General features: G+C 39.6%; 1 protein-coding gene across 2 annotated transcripts; it reads left to right on the top strand.

Moving 5' to 3' along the window:
- Window positions 1-635: 635 nt before the first annotated feature.
- On the top strand, window positions 636-20594 carry KRT23 (keratin 23). Of its 2 annotated transcripts, XM_072646386.1 has the most exons (8): window positions 636-1122; window positions 9731-9813; window positions 11299-11455; window positions 13673-13834; window positions 13931-14056; window positions 16457-16677; window positions 17939-17970; window positions 20245-20594. In XM_072646386.1, the coding sequence occupies exons 1-8, from the start codon at window positions 709-711 to the stop codon at window positions 20322-20324; spliced, it is 1275 nt and encodes a 424-aa protein (XP_072502487.1). In that variant the 5' UTR covers window positions 636-708; the 3' UTR covers window positions 20325-20594. The 2 variants fall into 2 exon arrangements, with proteins under 2 accessions (XP_072502487.1, XP_072502488.1); XM_072646387.1 differs by lacking the exon at window positions 17939-17970 and having other exon boundaries at window positions 20245-20343.
- Window positions 20595-24017: the final 3423 nt, after the last annotated feature.

The following is a 24017-nucleotide window of genomic DNA, read 5'->3' as shown; positions in this document are numbered from 1 at the left end:
ATTAATTAATTAATTCTAATTTAGGGTTTGCATGTTAAAAGCTGTCCCTTTGAAATGACTTTCATTAATGTTCTTTACTTCATGCCAACAAGGTTCAGGACTGTGAATGGTTGACCAGTGTTACCATTTCCTTGACATAAAAGGATATCCTTAAAAGTCTTAGAGCCGGTTCTGAACTGGTTGAGCTTAATGGTTTAGAAATGTGTTGTTCCCTGTTTTAAAATGTAGGTGGATTGTTTTTGTTTTTGTTTTTGTTTTAATTCTGTGACTTTTACAAGGAAACTCCCAGCACCACACCCGGTCAACTTTTCTGGATTTTAATCTGTTCTTTTGTCAGATTCTTTTGATCTCAAAGGGAAACATATAAAGCTTCTACTCAAAGATTAACAACCTACTTGAATCTAATATACACCTAGGACCTTGGGCCACACCTCATGGTCCAGAAAGAAGGACAGGAAAAAAAAAAATGTATGTTGTTGTTTCAAATGGCAATGACAACAACCCTTAAAGGCTCCAGAATTGACCAAGAGGAAACACAGATTGCACAAGACAAGATCTTATTTCTCCCGTGGCCCGGGGAGGGAAGGGAACTCCCACAGAGAAGGAAGGGCATAAAAGAATGAGGGCCCAGGCAGCTAGAGGCAGTTCAGTTAAGCAGGTGCCAGTGGGAAGGAAGAGCCCAGTGCTGCATTCCTGACGGATGGGAGCATGAGCTCCAGCCAAAATCCCTTCCAGTCTCCTTCGTGTGCCTTCAAGGGCTCAGGCCATGGCTGGGCCAAGCCTAGGATCTTCCCTAGGGCACCCAGTGTCCATGGAGGTGCAGGAGGTGTACGGGTCTCCATCTCCTCCACTACATCATTCTGCTCATCCCCTGAAGCTAGGGGCTATGGAGCTGGTTTTGGTAGAAACCAAGGAGGCAGCATCCTTATTCGTGGGAATGGGAAGCAGATGATGCAAAATCTGAATGACCGCCTGGCCTCTTACCTAGAGAAGGTTCGCTCTCTGGAGGCAGCCAATACAAAACTTGAAAGTCAAATTTTGGAGTGGCATAAGAAGAGGGACCTGGACAAGAAACAGGATTACTCTCATTATGAGGAAAATATCAGCCACCTGCAAGAACAGGTAAGTGGTGCCTGCACTAAGTTGACTGCACTGTAGTTCCCTCTTTTCTGGCAGGCAATTATCCTGGATAATTATTGGAATGTCAAACCAATACAAATCAGGAAACGGAGAAAGTACATGGGTTTAAACCTCAGCTTGGCTACCATTTGTGTGTCCTTGGGCAAGTCATTCAACTTCTCTGAATGTGTCTGTTTCCTCCTAAGTGAAATGAAGGGGTTGGATTAGATGGCCCTTTGAGCTTTAGATATATGATCCTAGGAAAATAAAAGCCCTAAATCAGTCCACTGTAAATGTTTCCAAGTATCTTCTTCCTTTCTGCCTCTCTTTCTCTCTTTTGAAAGCAATTGGGGTTAAGTGACTTACCCACAGTCACACATCTAGTAAGTGTTTAAAGTCATATTTGAACTCAGATCCAACTGACTCCAGGACTGGCACTGGATCCACTGCACCACTTAGCTGACCCCAAGTATTTTCTTAAGATCATCGATCTAGAATTAGAAGAGACCTTACTGATCATTTACCCCCAACTCCTGTCATTGTACAAATGAGAGGACTGAGATCCAGTGAGGTTAAATGAACTACCCCAAGACTTGCAGGTGCTAAGAATCTAATTGGACATAAGGTTTTGGGTTGACCCATCACTTTTTGTATAAACTAATCTTTTTAAATAACTTCTCTGACAAATAAGGGAGGTTCAATCTATAAAAATCATACATAATAAGCAAACTATTCCTGACTCTAGGCAAGGGTGTCGTAACATGGTGAAAATAGACTTTGTACATCTTCCAGTGAAACCCTCTCAACTTACAAAGAAGGTAACCAAGGACTACAGAGACTCAGTCAGTCAGTCAGTCAGTGAACTACCATTTGTTAAGCACCTACTATGAGCCAGCAGGCACTGTGCTAAACACAGGGGATACTAAAAAAAAGTCAAAAAATACAACCTCAAGAGGTTCTCAAGGTCATATAGGTAAAAGCAGAGCCAGGATTTAAAACCAAGTCTTCTGATGCTAGATCCAAATGTACCACATTGCCTCTCCCAGGACCAAGAGGGTACCTCCAACCCTTCCTCAAAATGTTACTGCAAAAGAATAAGAGAAATTGTCCCACTCAAGACCTCTTTCCCTAATATGGTTCCACCTTCTTTCCAAGTCAGGCTAGGCTGTGTCATCTTTGGGACTATACAGAAAAACCATCACTCCTTTGAAGAATATCACCAGGGACATCCCTTGATATCCCATTTTGGATAATTGTTTGAAGGGAGGCTTGGCCCAACACAATGGTTAGATTGCTAGACTTGAAATCAGGAAGACACCAGTTCAGATTAAGGCACCTAATTGCTATGTGCCTCAGTTTCCTCATTTGCAAAATGGAAATAATAAGACTTCCCAATGTTCTTGGGAAGTTCAAATAAGATGATACAGGTTATCCTAGAAATTGTGGTATAGTTTTAAGCTTTAATAATTTAGAACTACCTTAAGACTACTTAATAGAATACAATAGAAATGTTATTATTATTTTTCTGAGAACAAGATAGTTCCAGGGTATATCATGAAGTGAACTATTGACAAATTCCTATCCCAGAACTGAAAAGTTTAGTCATGTACTTTCCTGAGTTTTTTTTCCAGTTGATCGTAACTTAAAGACAAGCACAGTATTGGGAAAAGAATAGAAATATTTAATAAGTTGTTGGTTTATTGTTTTACTTTGTAATTTTAACAAACATAAAATATCCTCAATAGGTCATGGGCTCAGAGACAGAAAAGGACCTTAGTTTTCATCTAGTCTGGCCTCTGCATTTTTGCAGATGAGTTCACTGAGACTCAGACAGTTTCAATGAGAACTGCCCAAGGTCACACAAGATAGAATGTAGCAAGGCTGAATTTGAACCCAGACCCTGTGGCTCTGAATTGAGCACTCTCATCACTGTACCCACCATGGTTTAACCAAACTAGAAGAAGGATCACAGGCTTTAGAGAGTCTATTTTGTATTGGTGTTATAACACCCCATATTCCCAAGTTGCATATTATGATAATATAAATCTGTCCTCATAATGAACCCTAATTACTGAATAATCCACCTAATAACTGACTCTGTAATTATCTTAACTATAGAGTGCATGGTTGGTGTTAGGAAAAAAACAAGGTGAGTCAACAAACCTTCACTATGTTTATGGTTAATGATGGTGTTTTGGTTTGAGAAGAGGGAAACTTGGAGAAAGTGGGATATTGGCAATTCCAAACTCTGATCTAAATGCTTGCAACCTGCTTGACCTCGGGCAACTCACTTCACCTCTCTAGACCTTAGTTTCCTAATCTGTAAAATGGGAAGGTTTTTGACTTCTAAGGTCCCTTCTAGAACTATGGTTATGATTCCATGCATTAAGGACATGGCTTTTGAGGAAAGAAATCGGAAATTGATGCTAATCGGATCATTATCAAATCAATATAATTGGGAGATCTCAATTGCAAGTGGTAGAAGAAAAGCATTACAGTAGATCCAGGGCTTCCTTCTCTCACTTACTAAACCTGTGATCATGAGCAAAACACTTCTTCGGCCTGAGTTGTCCCCCATGTGAAATGAGTAGCACCGTTGAGCACTGACAGTCTCACAGAGATGTTGTGAGGAGCCAATGAGATGAAAGGAGGGAAGGCACTTTAATATATGGTACTATTATAAAGAGGTCTTATTTATCTATTACTGGCAGAGGTTGCAGGAATGCAGACAAACAAAAAAAGACTGAGAGGGCTCGTTGAAAATGGAACTGGGCCAATAGAACGATGAAGAAAATGGACAGTGGCTTACAAAATTCCAAAGAAGCCCTGAATTCAAATCCTACCTATTTATTAGCTGTGTGATCCTGGACAAATTTTCACTTAGCCTATCTCAGCCTCAGTTTCTCCATCTGTAAATGGGGGTTATTATAGCACCCACTACCCTATTACTATAGTGGATTAAATGAGATTATATATGAAAAGTTCCTAGTGCAGCATCTGGCAAATAGTAAGTACTTAATAAATGTGTTTTCCTTTCCTTTCATCATATAGTTAGAAAGTTCTGTCAGGATCACAGTGATTTCATTCTCAGTCAATCAATCAGCAAGTATTTATAAGGACATACAGTATGTATGTAGGGGCGACCAGGTGGTAAAATGGAAGAGTGCCAGGCCTAGAGTCAGGAAGATCTGAGTTCAAATCTAGCCTTACACATTTATTAGCTATATGCCTCAGGGCAAGCCCTTTAACTTCTGCCTGCCTCAGTTTCTTCACCTATAAAATGGAGATAAATAAGGCACTTACCTGCCAGAGTTGTTATTAGGATCAAATAAGAAGATATTTGTAATATACTTAGCATAGTATTGGTACATAATAGATGTTCAATAAATGTTTATTTTCTACTTTTATAATAAGAAGTAAAAAATACCTATGTTAAATCCTAAAAATTATCTCAGATAAATAATAAGACATAGTTGTACAAGATGAAATGCAGTGTTCAGCATGAGGGGGAAAAGACATTATTAGTTAGAGATGTTGGGTTTTGATGGAAAATGCTAGACAGCTAATCTACGTTTTACCAGAAAAAGTTACTTTAACTTCTCTAGGCCTCAGTTTCCTCATCTTGAAATGGAGGGATTATATTAAATTACCTCTTCCTGGGATAAATCCTCCTTCTGACGTTTACCAGCTCTGTAACCTTGGGCAGCTAGGTGGTTCAGTGGATAGAGCTCTGACCCTGGAGTCAGGAAGGTCTGAATTCAAATCCAGCCTCAGCCAGTTGCGTGGCCCTGGGCAAGTCACCCCACTTGTTCCTCATTAGTAAAATGAGCTGGAAATGACAAATCACTCCAGCATCTTTGCCAAAGAAAACTCAGAAATAGGGTTACACAGAACTGGACACAACTGAAAGGACTCAACAACAAAGGTCTGCGAAGCACATTGCAAATAGTGGGTCATTTTTTCCTCACAACAATCCTGAGAGGTTGGCGCTATTATTATCACCATTCCACAGATGAAAAAACAGTCTCCACATGACTTGCCCCTGACCACACAACTAGTAAATGTCAAAAGCTGGATTTGAACTCTGATGTTCCTGCTTCTAGCCTAGTGCTCTATCCACTGTGCCATCTAACTGCCTCGTGGCCAGACCTGTGTTCCAGGAATATCAATTTGGCAGCTATGTAGAAAATGTATCAAGAAGAGGAGAAATAGGAGACAGGGAAATAAATTAGTATGCTATTACTGTAGTTCAGGTGTCTTCAGCCAGATGTATACTGACCCAGGTCAACAGTCACAATGGCATGCAGGGAATTGTTGTTCTTCAGTCATTTTCTGTCATTTCTGACACTTCATGACCCCACTTGGGGTCATGGCAAAGATACTTGAGTGATTTGCCATTTCCTTCTCCAGTTCATTTTACAAAAGAGGAAACTGAGGCAAGCAAGATTAAGTGACTTGCCAGGGTCACATAGCTAGTAAGCATCTGAGGCCAGATTTGAACTCAGGATGATGAGTCTTGTAACTCTAGAACTCATTTTAAAGATAAGGATATTGAGGCCAACAGGGTTAAGTGACTTGCCGAGGATCACACAACTAATAAGTATCTGAAGCCAGATTTGAACTCAGGAAGATGAGTCTTCCTGACCCCAGGCCCAGCACTCTATCCACTTTACCACCTAGCTGTTATAAACTATTTACCAATCTAAGCTGCTTCAAAATGCCATAAAAGTAAATATTTAAAGCTGTTCTCACAGATCGTCTTATTTATATCTCCTCATCATTTAATAAGTACTTGTTGATTGATTGATTAATTAGTTGTGGGATGTCATGGTCCTCTTCCAAAATGAAGGAAGAACAAAACAGTTGGGAGGAAAAGGTTTGCGTTGATATTAGGTTACATATATGGATGTGGAAAATTACACTTGGCTCAGCAAATAAAGCAATGTATTTCAATCAACCAATCGATTAATATTTTGTTTATTTACTTAGACGATGGGATTAAGTGACTTGCCCAGTTCACTAGCAAGTGCCTAAGACCTGAGTTGAGCTCAGGTCCTCTTAACTCCAGGGCTGGTGATCTATCCACTGTATCACCTAGCTGCCAAAACAAACATTTTTAATTGCCTACTATGTGCCAGGCATTGTGCTATCTGGGGATACAAAAAAAGACAAAAGGTAGTGTCTTCCCTAAAGGAGATCACAGTCTAATGGGAGAGATTACATACAAAAAAATACATGCAAAGCGAGCTATATGCAGGATAAATAGGAAATAACAGAGAGGAGGCACTAGAATTACGGAGGGATGGGGAAGGCTTCCTTTAGATGGTGGGGTTTTAGTTTGTACTTAAAGGAAGCCAGAGGTCAGTAGATGGAGGGAAGGAGGGCGAATGTTCCAGGCATGCAAGACAGCTGGAGAAAATGCCCAAGAGACTGGAGTGTCTTGTTCCTGGAACAGCCAGGAGGCCAGCGTCATTGGCTAGAAGAATGTGTCTCAGGGAGCATAAGGTGTGGGAAGGCTGGAAATGTAGCAAAGGGCTAGGTCATGACGGACTTAGAATGAAAAAGTGTTCTGTATTTGATCCTTGATGTCAAACCCAGTGACATGTACTAGTTGTGAGACCAACAACAGGGGATAGAATCATCATTTTGGGGTTGGAAGGGACCTTAGGGTTCATCTAGTCCAGGGGTGGGGGCAATCCACAGCCTGGAGATCCCATGTGACCCTCTAAGTCCTCAAGTGTAGCCCTTTGACTGAATTCAAACTTCACAGAACAAATCTCCTTAATAAAAGGATTTGTTCTGTAAAACTTGGACTCATCAAAGGGCCACACTTGAGGACCTAGAGAGTCACAAGTGGCCTTGACTCCGCAGATTCACCACCCCTGATCTAGTCCAACACCCTGATTTTACAGGTAAAGGAAACCAAGACTCATGGAGAGATTCAGTGATTTGACCTAGATCATATAGGTAGTACTCCCAGAGCCAGGATTCAAATCCTAGTCCACTGACTGCAAGGTGATTTGTCTTTTCACTGTGCTGTGCTACCTTATGCTTTCCCCTCAAAGCTTCAGTTTCCTCCTCTGTAAAAGGAGGATACCAGGAATTACCAGCCCCTAGAACCCTAGCTAGCATGATCAGGGTTTTGCCCTAGGAAACTAAAATATGGAGGGTGTAGAAAATGTTTTTGCTGCCTCAGAAGGTAGAAACAATAACAATTTGAAGTCTGTTTCTCACTACCTCCCCAAATATATCAGAGCTTCACAGTGTCTCTCCTTTGTAGCCTTTCTCCTGCCAGGGGAAAATTAGTTCCCTTTGGTCTCCCCTGAGAGACACTACATGGAACTTTATTTCAGATGTTCAAGACCTCACCCTGAGGTCTATCCACATATTCCCACATGCTTGCCCTGGGTGTGCAGCTTGATTCAGGGTCAACAGTGGCCCTGTTGTTGATGCACTGCCCACACCAGTGTGGTTGTGAAATGAGAATGAGCTATTGTCTGTAAAAGTCTTTGCAAACCTTAAAGGATATGGAAATTAACGAAGGAAATTGAGACCCAGAGAACTAACGTGACTGGTCTAAGGTCATATAGGAAGTAAAGCAATTGCTATTGTTCAGTCATTTCAGATTCTCCATGACCCTCTTTTGGGTTTTCTTGGCAGAGAATCTAGAGTGCTTTGCTATTTTCTTATAGATGAGGAAACTGAAGCAAACAGGATTAAGAGATTTGCTTAGGGTCATACAGCTAGAAAGCATCAGAGGCCATTTCTTTGAGACCCCACTTGGAGTTTTCTTGGCAGAGATACTGGATACTTCTCCAGATTATTTTATAAATGAGGAAACTGAGGCAAATAGGCTTAAGTGACTTGCCCAGGGTCACCCAGCTAGTAGATGTCTGAGGTCAGATTTGAACTCAGGAAGATGAGTCTTCTGACTCCAGGCCTGGTGCTGTATCAGCTGCACTTCCTAGCTGTCCTTGGTAAAGCATTAGCAGTGATTTATCATTCTCATCATCACTGATTACTTCTATAGATTCAGAAAGAAGCATCTAACTGGAGGTGAATGCCCAAGCAATGCTACTGAATGTATGTGTGCATTGTGTGTGTGTGTGTTTATGTGTGAGCAACTGCAACCACTAGAGAATAAAAAAAATTATCATGTGTTGGCTGCTTTTATATATATATATACATATATATATAAAATTATAATATATAATATAGTATAATATATTGCATTATGATATATAATATGTTTATATAAATATGTACATACATATATGACATATATGTATGTACATATATACACACGTACATATATAATTAGTATACATAAATATAAAATTAATCAGAGGCAGCAAGGTGGTGCAGGGAATAATGAGCTTGCCCTGGAATCAGAAAAACCTGAGTTCAAATCTGGCCCCAGACACTCACTAGTTGTATGACCCAGAGCAAGTCACTTCATCCTGTTTGCCTCAGTTTCCTCAACTATAAAATAGAGATAATAATAGCATCCACCTTATAGGATTGTTGTGAGGATCAAATGAGATAATATTTGTAAAGTGCTTAGTTAGCATAGCACCTGACACATAGTAGGGGCTATATAAATGCTAGCTATTATTATTTATTAGTAAGTGGTTACTTTTGCTTAAAATGCAATAACCACCAGGTTTAATAACTCTCCCATAGTAAGATTGATTAATAGAAACTGAAAGGGCCCATAAAGACCAGACCTTGGAGCCTTATTCTGTTAGAGGCTACAGATAACCTCAGAGGCTATCTAATCCAACCTACTTATTTTAGAGATAAGGAAACTGAGGTCCAGGGATCTTAAGTGACTGATCTCAGGTCATTCAGGTGACCTTATAAGCATTAGTGATGGGCTTTGAATTCAGGTCTTCTTACTATAATAAGGTCAATTCCCTGTCTACACCAGGGCGCCATGTCATTTGGTAAGAGATAAAACAAAACTTTCTTGCTGCATCCCTATGGACCTTGTCTGCTGAACACACACACACACACACACACACAGATGCAAAACTGACCATTCTTCAGTCCCTGAACTTCATGTTATTATCAAGTTATTCTTGTGCCTCTTATGCCTTGCACATAGTAGGCCTTCAATTTGTTGATTAACATGAGACAGTAGAATGAGTATAGACTCTGGAGTTAGAGGACCTGGTTGCAAAGCCCACCACTAATGCTTGTAAGGTCAACTGTATGATCTTAGACCAGTCACTTAAAATCCCTGTACTTCAATTTCTTTATCTCTAAAAATAAGTAGGTTGGATGAATTGGACTCTGAGATCTTTTCTAGATTTATATTGATGATCCTGTGACCTGGATTCCAATTCTTACTTACTATAGTGATACTTACTATATTGGATAATTTTCTTGATGTCTCTTATTGCAACATGAGGTGGGTGGAATAGTTGATCTCTGAGGTCTCTTTCAGCTCTAAGTTTACGCTCCGTGATGTCTTACTCAATTGCCCCAAAAGAAAGATCCACTCAGAGAGAAAACAACAGAGCCCCTCAGCTGAGGAAGTTCCTCTCCCTACTGATAGGGCCCTTGGACAACTGACAATCAATTGGACTGACTCCCGTGTGTTTTACAGATTATGGAGGGAAAACTGGCAAATGCTAAGATTCTCCTCCATATTGACAATGCCAGGATGGCAATGGATGACTTCAGCCTCAAGTAAGTTCCTTCTTGTCACCATTTTCCATTTTTTCAAAGGATAATTCCAGGAAAATATCATCTAGTCCATGTTAGCCTAAGAAAACAGCTTGGGGTTGTGAAAATAGTGTTGGACTTAGGTTTGAGTCTTGGGAGTGCTCAGTGCTACCTATATTACTTCAATAGACCTATGTATAAATAATAGTAAATAAAATTTGCATAGTGCCTACTATGTACCATGCAATTTACATTTCTTATCTCCTTGGATCACCACAACAACTCTAGGAGGCAGATAGTATTATTATCCTCATTTCACAGATGAGGAAACAGAGACAAACCATCAAGTAACTTACTCAGAGTCACAGAGCAAGTAAGCATCAGAGGCCAGATTTGAACTGAGATCTTCCTGACTCCAGGCCTGGAGCTCTACCCACTGCACTACTAGGTTCCCATAAAATGAGGGCCATTGGACTAAGTAATCTCTACAGTCTATTGAATCTATGATCTTGTACTCTCTCTGGCCATAAAGAAATTAGGTTGATGGCCTCTGAATTTGGTTCCTATCAGCTATGATTCTAGTCCATGGCAAATCTACTGAAATGGTTTCCTTGGTCAGATTTACAGTGATTGAATCAATGAATCTCATCTTCTGTTTGCCTAAGTTTCTTCAATGGTAAAATGGGAATAATAATAGCTCCTACCTTGCAGGCTTTTTATGAAGATCAAATGAGATAATATTTGCAAAATATATTTAATACAGTGCTTGGCACATTGTAAGCACTATATAAATGCTTAGGTTCTTTTCTTTGTCTTTCCCTTGTTTTTATATCACCTTTATTTCTGGATTTATCTCTTTCCTTCCTTACTCAATTAACTATCCCTTATAACTAAGATTAAAAAGGAAAGAAACAAATGTTTCAACAAAACCTAACAACCATGTCTGCCAATATAGAGGCAATATATTTTCTAAACCCTTCTCTAGGGCCAAACTGATTCATTATACTTTCAGAGTCCAATCTGGTTTTATTCTATTTCTTCCCATTGATATCACTTTAGTGTATATTGTTTTCCTGGTTCTGCTGCCGGGCTGAACAACTTGTGAGCCACTTGTGACCCACAGGTCAGATGTTGTGCAAGCTTGTTTTACATTCTGTACATTTTTGGGGGGCAGCCTGAAAGCCTTTGGTGAGTTAAATGGCCCTCTGTTGTGCAGGCCTGCCCCAAGGGAACTTCACATAGTCAGGTTTGCTGAGGGATTTGCATTTTTCCTGGCCTCCCAAAATCCTTTGGCTGGCCACAAGGATGGGAAGGAGGGGAGAAGGGGGAAAGACAGGGGTAGGCGATTATAAGCAGCCCATGATGCTGTACAGGCCTGTTCTACTGACTTCCCTATTCAAAAATGATTCATTTAAAAGAAAAAAAGTCATATATGTCCCAGGATGAGTTTTGACAGATTCTCTAGCCTTGAATCAATAAAGGTCTATTCCCCTTCATTTTAACCCAAAGGTATGAAAATGAACTGTCCTTCAAGAAAGACCTGGAAACGGAAGTGGAGGCACTTCGGAAGATCTTGGATGACATGACAATTTTCATCACGGACCTGGAGCTAGAAGTGGAAGGCATGAGGAAGGAGTTGATTCTCATGAAGAAACACCATGAAGAGGTAGGTGGAGGAAACCAGTGGTCTCAAGCTCTCTTCATCCAGAAATTCTTTAAAAACCCTCGAGTCTTGGGTCAAATTCATGGCTAAGAAGAAGGAAGTGCCAATAACAGAATGCCAATCAAGCCTCTTAATAATACATTAAACTAAAGGATGTGAAAAAATCTTTCCTGGATTGTAGGAGGAAATATGTTTGTCCAAAACTCTTCACTTTAAGAACCCCATAAAGCATCTTTATCCTAGGTAATGTGGCCAGTTGGATGGAGAGCTGGGCTCAGAGCCAGGAAGACCTGGGTTCTCTATAAGATGTATAAATGGCATCTCTATAAGACGCAAAACTGAACCTCAGTTTTCTCATCTGTAAAGTGGGATGGAGAATAGCACCTGCCTCATAGGTTAATTGTAAGGATCAAATGAGACAATATATTTAAAGTGCTTTGCAAACCTTAAAACCATATAGATAGATAGATAGATAGATAGATAGATAGATAGATAGATAGATAGATAGATGATAGATAGATAGATAGACAGATAGATAGAGAGATATGTATATATTTTGATTTCTTGTTAAGGAAATTCCAACTAATCCAGATAGGTACCTACTCTGCTATTTAAAATCTTATGGAGTTGCCTGCTATAAAATTGATTAACCCAGGGTCAGTCATATAGTCAGGATGTATTAGAAGCAGGATCTGAACCCAGGTCTCCCTGAGTCTAAGGCTGGCTCTCTCTCTCTACCAATAGCCACTACTCTATCTATCATAATTACGATCATTATTGTGTAAGTTATGGATGGGTTACGATCTATGTTGATCGAGAGAATTCCCATACCTACAAGTTTCCAGACCACTGATGAAAATACAGCATTAACAATAGGAATTTCTGACTGGTGAAGATTAGGAGACAGTTTGTCTTAGAAATATACTATTGTGAGAACAAACATCTAATGAATGCTGAACTTCCCTAATTAAACCATTATGTAAATATACTAGTGGATAATATTTTTAAATTAATCCACCACTGCTCATAATCTATTAAGTTATTGGATGGGCCATGAATGTTCATTCCCAATAGCACCAAATAGACTTAAGGGGGAAAAATTATCCAAAGAAAAGTATCCTTATTCACCTGAATTAATTCATGGTGCCCAAGGACATGACAAAGAAGTTTTCTCTCAATGGAATTCAACAAACCTGGAGCATACTGACTCTGACAAATCTGTTCAGAGACAATGGCTGTTAAATAAACCCTTCCTTTGGCTGCAGGAGGAGCTAGTGGGTGTTGGTTACCTTCTATCAATCAGCATTTACAGTGAGGATTTTAAAAGCTGTCACACCTTTCTGCTCTAGGTTATTGAACCAATTCCCAAATCCCTTAGCTGGTAACCTAAAAACGTTCAGTTTCTCAGTTTCATAATCACTGCACAAGTAAATGCAATTTGTTAGGTATAAATGAGACTCCCGGTTATAAAGAAGAACTTGAGGAGTAGAATTCTTCCTGGAGCACTTTGCAATTAGAATTAAAGTGGTTGCCACACAGGTCTTTTGACTGACAGCCTAATGTCATTTGTTATATAAAATAATAAGGAAGAAGGCACGAAGGGTTTATTTATTTTGAGGTTTTTTGTTTATTTTTGCACATGATAGGCAAGTAATATCTGAGAGTCTAATCCCGGTCAGACTGAGAATAACCCCTAAAGACCACCATGGCTTGCTCCACCTTAAAGCAAAGCACTTAAGGAGAGCAGTAACTCGCAATGTTGACACCTCTGGGCAAGTAGCACAAATGTTTAACCACCTTGGGCCACGGTTTCCTTATTTGTAAAACACTTGAGTTGGGCTAGATGACCTGGGTGGACAAACATTACAAAGCCTGCCTTTGAAATAACTTTTTTAATTCCCAATGAAAAATGTATACAAGAAATAATGAAGACATTCACAGTTAAATTAGAGGAGGTATTAGTATTTCTACCTAGTTTTTATATAGACTACAAAGTTTACAAACCACCTAATATGCTTTATCTCATTTGATTACTTACTATCATGGGATCTAAGTGGTTGAAAGAGTACTCTGTTAAATTTTTCTACTTTCTAAATGTCACACCCTGGAAAAGCCTCAGTTACTCCACCCTAGTTATGGTTCTATTACAAAAGAGAAGTGAAAAGGCCCAGGAACCTGATTGTAATTATGCATCCTTCTCTCCACTTCCAAAATACACAGGAAATAAGCAAACAGCACATGACAGATGACATCAAGGTTAATGTGAGGGTAAACTCAACCCCAGGAGAAGATCTGATTAAGATCCTAGAGGACATGAGGCAAGAATATGAACTGATAATTAAGAAGAAACATCGAGACTTGGACACATGGTACAAAGAGCAGGTAAAAAAAAAAAAGTCCAAGATGCTGAGGGGAAGCTGTTTCCCTGGGTCATTTGCTGATGCTAATATACTCTGTCCTTTTCTTTTGCCCCTACAGTCAGAATCAGTGTCCCAAGAGCTGGAAAAAAGAACCTCCTTTGTGCAGAGCAGCAAGGACAATATCCATGAACTGAGACGTACCTTTCAGGCCCTAGACATTGACCTTCAAACCGAGAAGAATAAAGTGAGTCTCTGCTCAGGAAAACAATGAGGCTATTTCCTATGGAAAGCCCTCTCTCAGCTCTCCCCTATGGCTTCTGATTATCCTTCAGCATAGTTGAGCACCAGCTTCTCCAGGTTAACAATATGGAAGATATGGGTGTGTTGTGAACTGAAACAACCAATGCAATCCAGTTCCATTCGACTCAACATTTAGTAAATTCCTACCACTTATAAGGCACTGGGGACAGAGAGGCAAACACAAAGCAGTCCTTGCCTGCAAGGCACTTTTATTCTTCTAGAATTGTCCAGAGGACAGGAATGAACAGCATTCTAACACCTAAGCTAGAAGCTGGGACAGTTAGGTGGCATAGTGGATAAACCACTGAGCCTAGAATCAGGAAGACATCTTCCTGAATTCAAACATGGTCTCAGACACTTGCTGGATGTGTGACCCTGGATAACTCACTTAACCCTGTTTGTCTTAGTTTCCTCATCTATCAAATGAGTTGGAGAAGGAAATGGGAAACTACTCCAGTATTTTTGCCAAGAAAACTTTATAGAATGTCAAGAAGAGTTGGATGCAACTAGATAACAATAAAAGCTGGGTGCTACACTTCAGGTCTGAACTAGCCTCAGGCTCATGGGAGTGATAATTACTGTTTGTGAAGCATACTTCAGCTAAAATTAAATAATTGATGCACTGTGCTAGTAACTTAGTAGGGATATATACACACTCATACAAACATATACACTCACACAAAAGAATAGTGGGAATTGCGAATGATGTTTCAGCACAAGGAAGTGTTTGGACATAACTGTTTCCAAGTTAACTCTCTTCCATTAGGATATTGAACATGGAGTTGATCGATGTCTATTGTTCATGATAAAAACAATAAAAAATTTATTAAGTTCCTTCTATTCACAGAGCACTATATCTGGGAACATAAAGGGTGATGGTAAAAAGGAATATAGTTCAACCACTATTAAGCACCTACGATGCGCAAGGTCTTACTATGGATGATGGGAATTTAAACAGTGTCTTACTCTCAAAGAGTTTGCAAGCTATCTATCAAGAAATGACTAAGTATTTATTAAGTAACTAAAATGCTCCAGTCTTAGACTGGGAAAAGAAGGAAATGGTGAGGGATGATATCAAGGAGATGTGAGAGGAGGAGCAAATGAGATGAGAGAGATTGAGGTAAATGACTCTGATTTTGTCAGTAAAACATGAAGCAAAGCCTTTCAATGGAGAGGATGGATTTGGGAGAGAAAGGGAAAGAGTTATAGCGGGAGTTTTGAGTAGAGAAAAGAAAGACTGCCAAAAAACCGTTGCACTAAGTAGGATAGAGAATCAATTAGAGAGGAGTTAAAGAATTGCCTTGATTACTGTGGTTCCTGTTGAGACTGAATAACATAAATTTGTACCTCCAGAGGGGAAAAGATAGGAAACCAAATAACTGTGATACAAGGAAGAATGAGATAAGCAAAGTGTAATGAGAAATTTGAGAAGACTCATTAGGAAAAGGGTTCAGCTGAAAGGAGAGAGGTACATATAAGGAAATGACTTTGGTGGAAGAAAAAACAAATGACATCAATATTTAAATGAGTAAAAAAGAAATAAATTTGAGGAGGGAGATTTCCATCTAAAGAGGTGATCCGAAGAGACTTCCTGGAAGAGATGACATTAAAGATGGAGGATAAAGAAAAGAAAGAATTTTAACAGACATAAAGTCATGGTCTTTGCCCTCAAGTTTACCTTGGAGGCAAAGCTGGAGATCCCAGATCTGAGAGACCAAGGGTGGGCAAGGTAGAGAGCCAGCCATATCACGCAAAATATGAAAGAGAACGCAACAGGGCATGTCCCCTTTTATAAAGACACAGAATGTTAATCCCAGCTCGTCCTCTTTGCTGTGTCACTGGGAAGTTAGTGATACCCAGTCTGCATAAGTGACAGCGAGGAATGTTGCCTCCCTGTATGAGCAGGAGGGAGCCTGCAGGTAAATGTTTTAACGGTTGCCTCCAAAACATGCACGTTTAAGTTGAATATGCATTAACATTTTCTCCATCATTTTCTAAAGTCTAGATAGCCAGTAAAATACTATATAAAGTCCACCTTTATAGCCTTTACTAATCTCCAAGGGATGAAAATTGAACAATTGCCATTTGCTAGCCAGTGTGAGTTGGCTCCAGCATGTCACTCTCGTCTGATGTCTCCTAGAGCACACAGATACTTTACTGTGACCCTGAACAAGGCACACACATCCATATATGCATGAAAAAGTGACCCATCAACCCAGAGGGCAGATGGTACATGGTCGCTGGCCAATGAGTACCACAAACAGGAAGCACTGAATGCCAGGACCAAGATTCTGTGTAATGTAAGCACAGCTGTGACCACCTGGCGCATTCATTTCCATTTCAGAAATGTGCGCTGGAGGGCTTGTTGGCAGACACCAGGTCCCGCTACTCCTGCCAGCTTCAGGACATGCAGCAGATCATCTCCCATTATGAGGAGGAGCTGATGCAACTTCGCCACGACCTGGAGCGCCAGAGCAATGAATACAAGATCCTGCTGGGCATCAAAAACCACCTGGAGAGCGAGATTGCCACCTACCGCCACCTCATGGAGGGCGGGGACAAAGGGTAAGTCAAAGGCATTGACAAAGAACCCACATGGTATAATGGAGAGAACGCTGACTCTGGAGTTAGAAGAGCTGTGTTCAAATCCTGCCTTTGCTGTCTTCTACCTGATCCCTTGGGCGAATTACTTACATTCCCTGGGACTCAGTTTCTTCTTCTTTAAAATGAGCTAAATGGTCAATGAAATCCCTTTCAGCTTTAAAACTATGGATCTAAATCATGTGAAAACAGTATGTGGTTAAGCATTTCATTTGAGCCTTTGTCTGTGGAGGCTTAATTAGGGAATTAGAGTCAGCATCATAGCTGTATGGTTGGAAGACATCTCAGAGGCAAATCATTCACCTGGGCAGAAGCAGGGAGAGGCAGTGGCTGGGAGGATGAAGTAGAAGTGGGGGCATAGGGGGACAGTCCAACCATGGAGCACTTCCACCCAGACAGCAGTGACTCATTCCTTAGGGAGTCTCGCCTGGAACTCCACAGGGATAGGATCCCAGAAATTATGATTACTGATGATTATAGTATTAATTCACGCTTACGTCGCACTTGAAAGTTTTAGAAAATGCATTCCTAACAACTTCTGTGTAAGGCAGGTAGTATAAGAATTATTACCTCCATTTTACAGATGAGTAAACTGAGATCTGATGATGTAAAGTTGTTTGCCCAAGACCTTACAACTGGAAAAGGTCATAGTAAGATTTAGAACCTAGCTTCCTGATGACTCCAGGTTTTTCATTTCAAATTCAGACTTTGATTATTTTTAAACATTTTCTCTTTTCAAAACTGTATTTCTGACCTCACCAGACCCTGATCAGAAATGTCCACAGTCAACATTCCATGACTCCTCAGTCTACTTTCAGGATAAAGAAGGGGGTCAGGGAAAATCTCACTGAACCAAACCCTTGCACCTTCTGATAGCTGTGATTTGAACGCACAAAATGTAGAGCCTCTACATCCTAGGCATCATGCTGACTCTCCAATGGCAGCAGTCTATATCCAAGCATGGAAGCTCATGAGAGGTAGCATCGCTTAGTGGTGAAGGCAGTGACTCTGGAATCAGAGAGACCTGCATACCCTGATACTTTCTAACTATTGGCCTTTGGGCAAGTCTCTTGAATTTTTGGAGTCTCAGTTTCTCCACCCATAAAATGAGTATAATAACACATGCAATAGCAAATACTACTATTCTCCCAATTCAACTGAAATGATGTCAATTTTATTATTCATGATGGGGTAGTTTTCCTCTAAGTCCTTTTATCTTTTACAGAAAAACAGAAGATTACAAATCAGAGTTGAAAGGTAAAGAATTTTATTGTTTCAAACTATTTCTCTAAGTAACTGTCCTATTGTGCACATGTCATAAGTTCATGTCTTTGGATGTGCTCCTAGGTCTGATAAAGAATGACCAAGAGTCTGCCCTAGCTTTATTGACTAATAGCAAGATGTCAAGGAACTGAGGAGAAGGAACAGATTGCCTTCTATATCCTTATTTCATGAGTTAGGATCCCTTTGCCAATATCCTTGTCATACACTAGGACTCTGCTTTTCAGAATCCTAATAAATGAAAAGAAAATTACTCATATCATCTGCTAACAGTAATTCTATTCTCAGAGATCACAGAAGCATTGACTCAGAGTTAGAAGGAACCTTTGAGATCATATAGTCCGACCTCCCACCCAAAGAACTAATCCCCTCTCACTTCTGTGACATCCCTTCATGAATAGTCATTCAATCTCTGTTGAGCATTTTCAGGGTATCCCACTCTTTTGAAAAGTAACCCACTCCATCCTACATCAGCTCCACTAGAAAGTCCTTCTGCCTATGGAGTCTATATCCCAAATAACAAAGAATAATTTTACCTTGTCCAGACTCTTCATTCATTCACTTACTGAATATCTACCAATACTTTGTCAAGATCCCTCTTTACTGCCATTTAATATGTTCTCTTCTATTACATTTATTTGTTTCCATGTGTTTTGCCTAAGAGCAAAGTATACATCATCTTTATTTGTGTATCCTCTAACATCTAAGATAGTATCTTCTAATATATTGAATGTTGTTGTGTTTGTCCTTTGTTGCCAAAGGAGACCATGCCATCCGAGAAATGATGACATGACTTGCACTTGCCTTTGTTTTGACTGAGGGAGTGCTACGCAGGTCACCAGCCTCACTTCTCCTCCAGAGTCATCTGAATCCAGTGACCAAATATTCATCAGGATGACTGGAGATGACCCAGGATGCACTGGGAGACTTTGGCCCTTTTAGGCCAAGGTCTATTCAGGATAAGGGACTTATTTATGTGGGTTATATCTTTTGATACTTACAGTATTAGAAACTAAAATATATTTTGAAGTATTAATTCATTTAAAAGTAATAATATATCCACACTTATGAAAGGATCTGAGGACCCTGAGAGGTCTGCAGATCACACTTTAAGAAATCCGGACCATTGCTTATATTGAATAAATGCGTAATGAAAAGAATTGTAAAATATGGACACTTCATTTGATGTTTCAGAATTGAGGAGCAGCTTTCATGTTCTGTCTTACCATACTTAAATCTTTTTTCTGAAGACTTTTTAAGTTCCTAAAATGGCATTGTTTCTAGATGCCTCCTCATCTTTGCCATCCTAGGAATACATCCAGGAGTTTCAGTTTTCCCTTAAAATATGGTGCCCAGAGCTTAACATGGGACTCCATAAGCACAGAGAATACATGCTATGAAAAACCATCCCATTCCTTCCCAAACACATACAGGAAAAGGTTCTTTGGGATGTTTGCTCATAACCAGTGATGGGGGTTTGGTGCCAATCCAAAAGCTAACTTGAATTAATCTTACAAATTGAAATTTGAGGATGCTCTAGCAGAATTTTTCTTAAATCTAAGTGTGCATCTCGATTTGACTGTATCCAGTTAATTGTAGCTGTTCCCCATCCCCATTACAATCAAATGTGAGTTCACAGCACAAGAACTAAGGTGTCATCCACACAGTGCCTCTCTCTCTTAAAATACATTTGCTGAGGATCTAAGACAACTCCAAAAGACTCATGATGAAAAATGCTGTCTACATCCAGAAAAATTACCCAGAATGTAGACTGGAACATACTGTTTTCTCTCTTTTTTTGGTTTGTTTGTTTCTTCTTTTTCATGGTTCATCTCATTGATTATAATTCTTCTTTACAACATGACTAGTGTGCAAATATAGTTAATATTAAAGTATAATGTATAGCTTATATCAGATTGAACGTGGTTTTAGGTGGAGATAATTTAGAACTCAAAATCTTTAAGAAATGAATGCTAAAAACTAAAACTAAATAAAACGATAGCAATGATAAGAAACAATAAAATACACTTGAACCCTAGAAACTAAGAAAGAGAAGAGAAGTCTTGATTGGGGGTTGTCTCCACCAACAAGTTTACATGGACCCAGCTTTACTAAGTATTTTTGCTCCCTCTTATCTCAGAAGTTACAAAGCATGCAAGCTTCAGAGAAAGTCATTCTTGGTGTGGAAACACTGAGGAAGGAACACGCTCATCGTGTATTATCTGATTGTTTTACTTTCTGTCTCTGCAGCTCCAAAGATCAAGGCCATAATGCAGGAAACTGTGAATGGAAGAGTCATCGATTCGAAAGTCAATGAGATTCAGACCTGAATAAAGCATGTAAAAAGTCTTGCCAGTTGTAAATATTTTTCTCATGAAAATGCTGGCAGGCCTAAACCACTTATGAAAGTGTTGTACATGTCACATTCAGAGTTATTAGTGTATCATACATCAGAACTCATGTTTTTCTCCATAACATGACTACTTTCTAATTCTCCTTGCCAAACTAATAAAAATTTAAATAGTTTCCCTCTTATTATCACCTCCAGATTCTTTTCATTTTGGATCTTAGTTTCCAATAAAGCTCTGTGTCAATTGTGATGTATATATTTTTTATTAATTAAATTTAATGATTTGTGATTTTTTTTTTAATAATAAAGTAAGAGAGAACCTTAAAAGATCATCTAATTCAGGGGTTTTCAGAATGTACTTCATGAACTGGTGGTTGAAAAAGGTCCTTCATAAGAGTTATAGAAAGTAGAGCTGGAAATGACCTTAGAGGTCATCATAGCCCTCCCCAAAGAATTCACACAGCTCTCCTCCCCCTTATTTTTCTTCCCTTCTTGACTCTTTTCCCAGCACTTCGTGCTTGGTGCTTTCTGTCATGGGTCTCTGACACACTCTTTTGGAAAAGTAAGTGTTGTGTTCTTTTTTCTTTCTCTGCTTGGTAGCTTTCTACCATTTACCTTTGGTCTACACCATTTTAGGAAATGGCATCTTTTCCTCCCAGTACCATGCCTGCATGAGCCCTCCTGCATCTCTCCCCTGCCCTTTGTAAAAGGGGTTAGAAAAGGGAGAGACTTTGTTGCCAACCTCCAGGCATGTCCCATAACACAGTTATTTCTAAATGCATTCTAACTGCCTCTTCTCTCCACTAAGATTTTTCTTCAATACTTTTTCTGGGTGTAAAGGTAACCTTAGGTTCAGAAAGACTAGACAGAATAGGAACTGTAGGAAATTGTGCCACACTTGAGGTATGTGGTCCAGTGAAATCCACTTGAAATCAAAAGAGTTTGACCCATCTTCTGACCTCTTGACATGGTGATAGCCAAACCAACTTATATATCCAAGACATCCTGGCCACTGTCCTATTTTTTAAAATCTTCAGGGGCAATGTCACAGTTTCACTCTGGTTCATCCTACACTCTCACATTCCTTATATTCAGGAAGTTTATCTAGCCTATGTCCTCCTTGTACAGATATCTGAGCCCTTAACAATGAAGAAGGAATAGGACCACAGGATTTAAAACTCTGCAGCCCATCATTACATAGATGCAGAAGCTAAAACTCAGAGGTGTTAAATGTTTGACTTTGGAGAGATATCACTGAAATCTCAGTATAGTGTAACATTATATGTCATTGTGAAGTGTTTTCAGGTTGAGCCAAGTACTTCCACCAAATAAAGCCATGCAGCAGCAAGATCTAAATCCAATCCCAAATCCCATTAAATTGCCTCCTGCAACAAGGAACTATATTTCCCAAGTGCCTATGAGATTACTTTCTGGAAGTTTGACTCACAGGTGGAGGACTAAAATCATTCATTTTTTAAAAATTTGCTAATATCTGCACTAATCAAGAATTATTTAATAGAAATAATAAGAGCTAACATTTATATGATATTTTTTATATATGAAGCACTTAGTAAAAGCTAAGCACTTTTACAATCATTATTTCATTTGGGCCTCACAACCACTTTGAGAGGTAAGTCCTCTTCTTATCCTCATTTTACAGATAAGGAACCTGAGGGGGATAGAGGGTAATGATTTGCCAGAGGTCACACAGCTACTAAGTGTCTGAGGTTTGATTTGAACTCAGGTTTCCTGACTCCAATGCCAGCACTCCACCCATTGTGCCAACCTAACTTTCTGAACTGATGAAGATAACTGGGTACCCTACCCACTGCACCATAACCAAAGGAGAAATAGGGAGAGGTAGGGCAAAGATTTCAGAGGCAAGACAGTGGAGCCTTGGTCCTTCATAACTAAATGGCATCAGATATTGTACTTCCATGCTGCAGTTTAGCAATTCTCTTGCTGTTAAAGTCTTTTGGATAATCTGGTTCAGGATTAGGAGACTTAAAAACAGTAACAGGGGACAGAGTTGTACAGTCAAAATGGACCTTGGCTCTAGAGTCAGAGGAACTCAGTTTACTATATGTATGTGTATGCCTTTGGTCAAGTCCCTTAACCATCCTACATCTCAGCTTCCTCATCTGCAAAATGACAGGGGCTGGATTAGCTGACCCCAGGGGTACCTTCCCCTTTGTGTCTAACAAGAGGGTAACTCATGTTCCACTCTACCACAACAGAAAGAATGTCTGATTTTTGTAATAGGGAATCAGCCAGTCAACAACCATTTACTAAGTGCCTTCTCTACACTGTGGACATTTTGCTAAGTGCTGAGGATACAATGATAAAAAAGAAACTGTCTGGACCCTCAAGAAAAGTGTGTTATGCCTGGTGGGAGAGGCGCTAGCAACTAGGTAGAAGGAGGAGTCTCAGGAAAGGACATGTTTGAGATGACCTGGGGAACAACGTACATAATTTTTCACCCAAGAATCTAAAAGACATTCATTATTTCTATAAACTGTTACCCACATTTGCTACCTACATCTGATACTCTTCTGCCTCCAATCATCTCTGGCTTCCTTCAAGCTCCTTCTGGATACCCTTCCCTTTGCTGACTGTCTCCAATTTATTCTGTATATTTCTTCTATGTTCCTTGTTATTAACAGATAATTTCCCCTAGTTATTAACAGATAGGGACTTTTTGGTTTGTTTATTTGTTTGGCACAGTGCACTTAATAAAAACCGCTGACCAACTGATTTCATGCCCAGTAGACACTTCCTCTGCTTATGCATATTTTCATCCCTCTTTATTAGAAAGTTTTCCTGAGTTACTACTACAATAACAAAATTCACCTCATGGCTCATCTTCCAGGAAGCTTTTCAATAATGGATCTCTATGGCCCTACTTCTCTTTGGAGAGTTCTGAGACTAAACCGAAATTTTTCCATGTTGGAGAAAACTTTAGGCTTTAAAAGTGGAGTCAATGACCAGAGAACGCTCTCTGTGAGAACTTCACAGAAACACTAATTGATTGTTGATCGATTAGATTTAGATTTGGTAAAAAGGTTAGGAGAGGAGGAGAAAGTAAAGTAAGGTCACTCCCAGAGCAAGCAGAACTGGGAATTGACTGGAGGAAGTAAGAAGCCTGTAAAGAGAAATTAACAAATCTGTCAAAGGTGGGAAGTCTGTGAAAGTCCTGGGGTGTATTTCACCTCCAAATTCAAAACACCTTAAAAGTCCCATAGAAAGTCAGTTAGTGTGTATTTAGGTGTGGTTTCCACTTTGAGTGTTTACAACATGCACAGGGCTCTGAAGGTTGGCACCTGTCTCCTAAGAAATGTGCTCCACACTTCTGATAAGTCTTACTGTTTCCATTATAGAAAGCTATTGGTTAAAGTGACTGAAATAGACAGAACACCCATTTAGATAGTAATTGGCTAATCTGCAGGTGTACACAGCATTGATTGTAAGGAAATATTTGTTTGAGATGTCTTTAAAATGCAGGCTGGACGATTCCTTACCTAATTGTAAACTCAGAGGTGTACTTGATTTCAGGGTTCTTACAGTCAGATTGTTAGTCTCCCTACCTTGTTAAGGAAGGAATCAATGGGAATTTTCCTTTAAAAGAATCTCTATAGGTTTAAACAGCTAAGGTCAATCAGTCGATCAATAAACA

Source organism: Notamacropus eugenii, chromosome 2 (assembly GCF_028372415.1).
Source record: "Notamacropus eugenii isolate mMacEug1 chromosome 2, mMacEug1.pri_v2, whole genome shotgun sequence".
NCBI lineage: Eukaryota > Metazoa > Chordata > Mammalia > Diprotodontia > Macropodidae > Notamacropus > Notamacropus eugenii.
This window is presented reverse-complemented; position numbering and strand designations above follow the sequence as displayed.

Excerpts from the sequence above, each read along its gene's own strand:
- KRT23 (XM_072646386.1), top strand. The coding sequence starts at position 709 with ATGAGCTCCAGCCAAAATCCCTTCCAGTCTCCTTCGTGTGCCTTCAAG. Across the intron at positions 11,456-13,672 it reads TGAAGAAACACCATGAAGAG|GAAATAAGCAAACAGCACAT; the intron begins GTAGGTGGAGGA and ends CAAAATACACAG. Across the intron at positions 17,971-20,244 it reads TTACAAATCAGAGTTGAAAG|CTCCAAAGATCAAGGCCATA; the intron begins GTAAAGAATTTT and ends CTGTCTCTGCAG.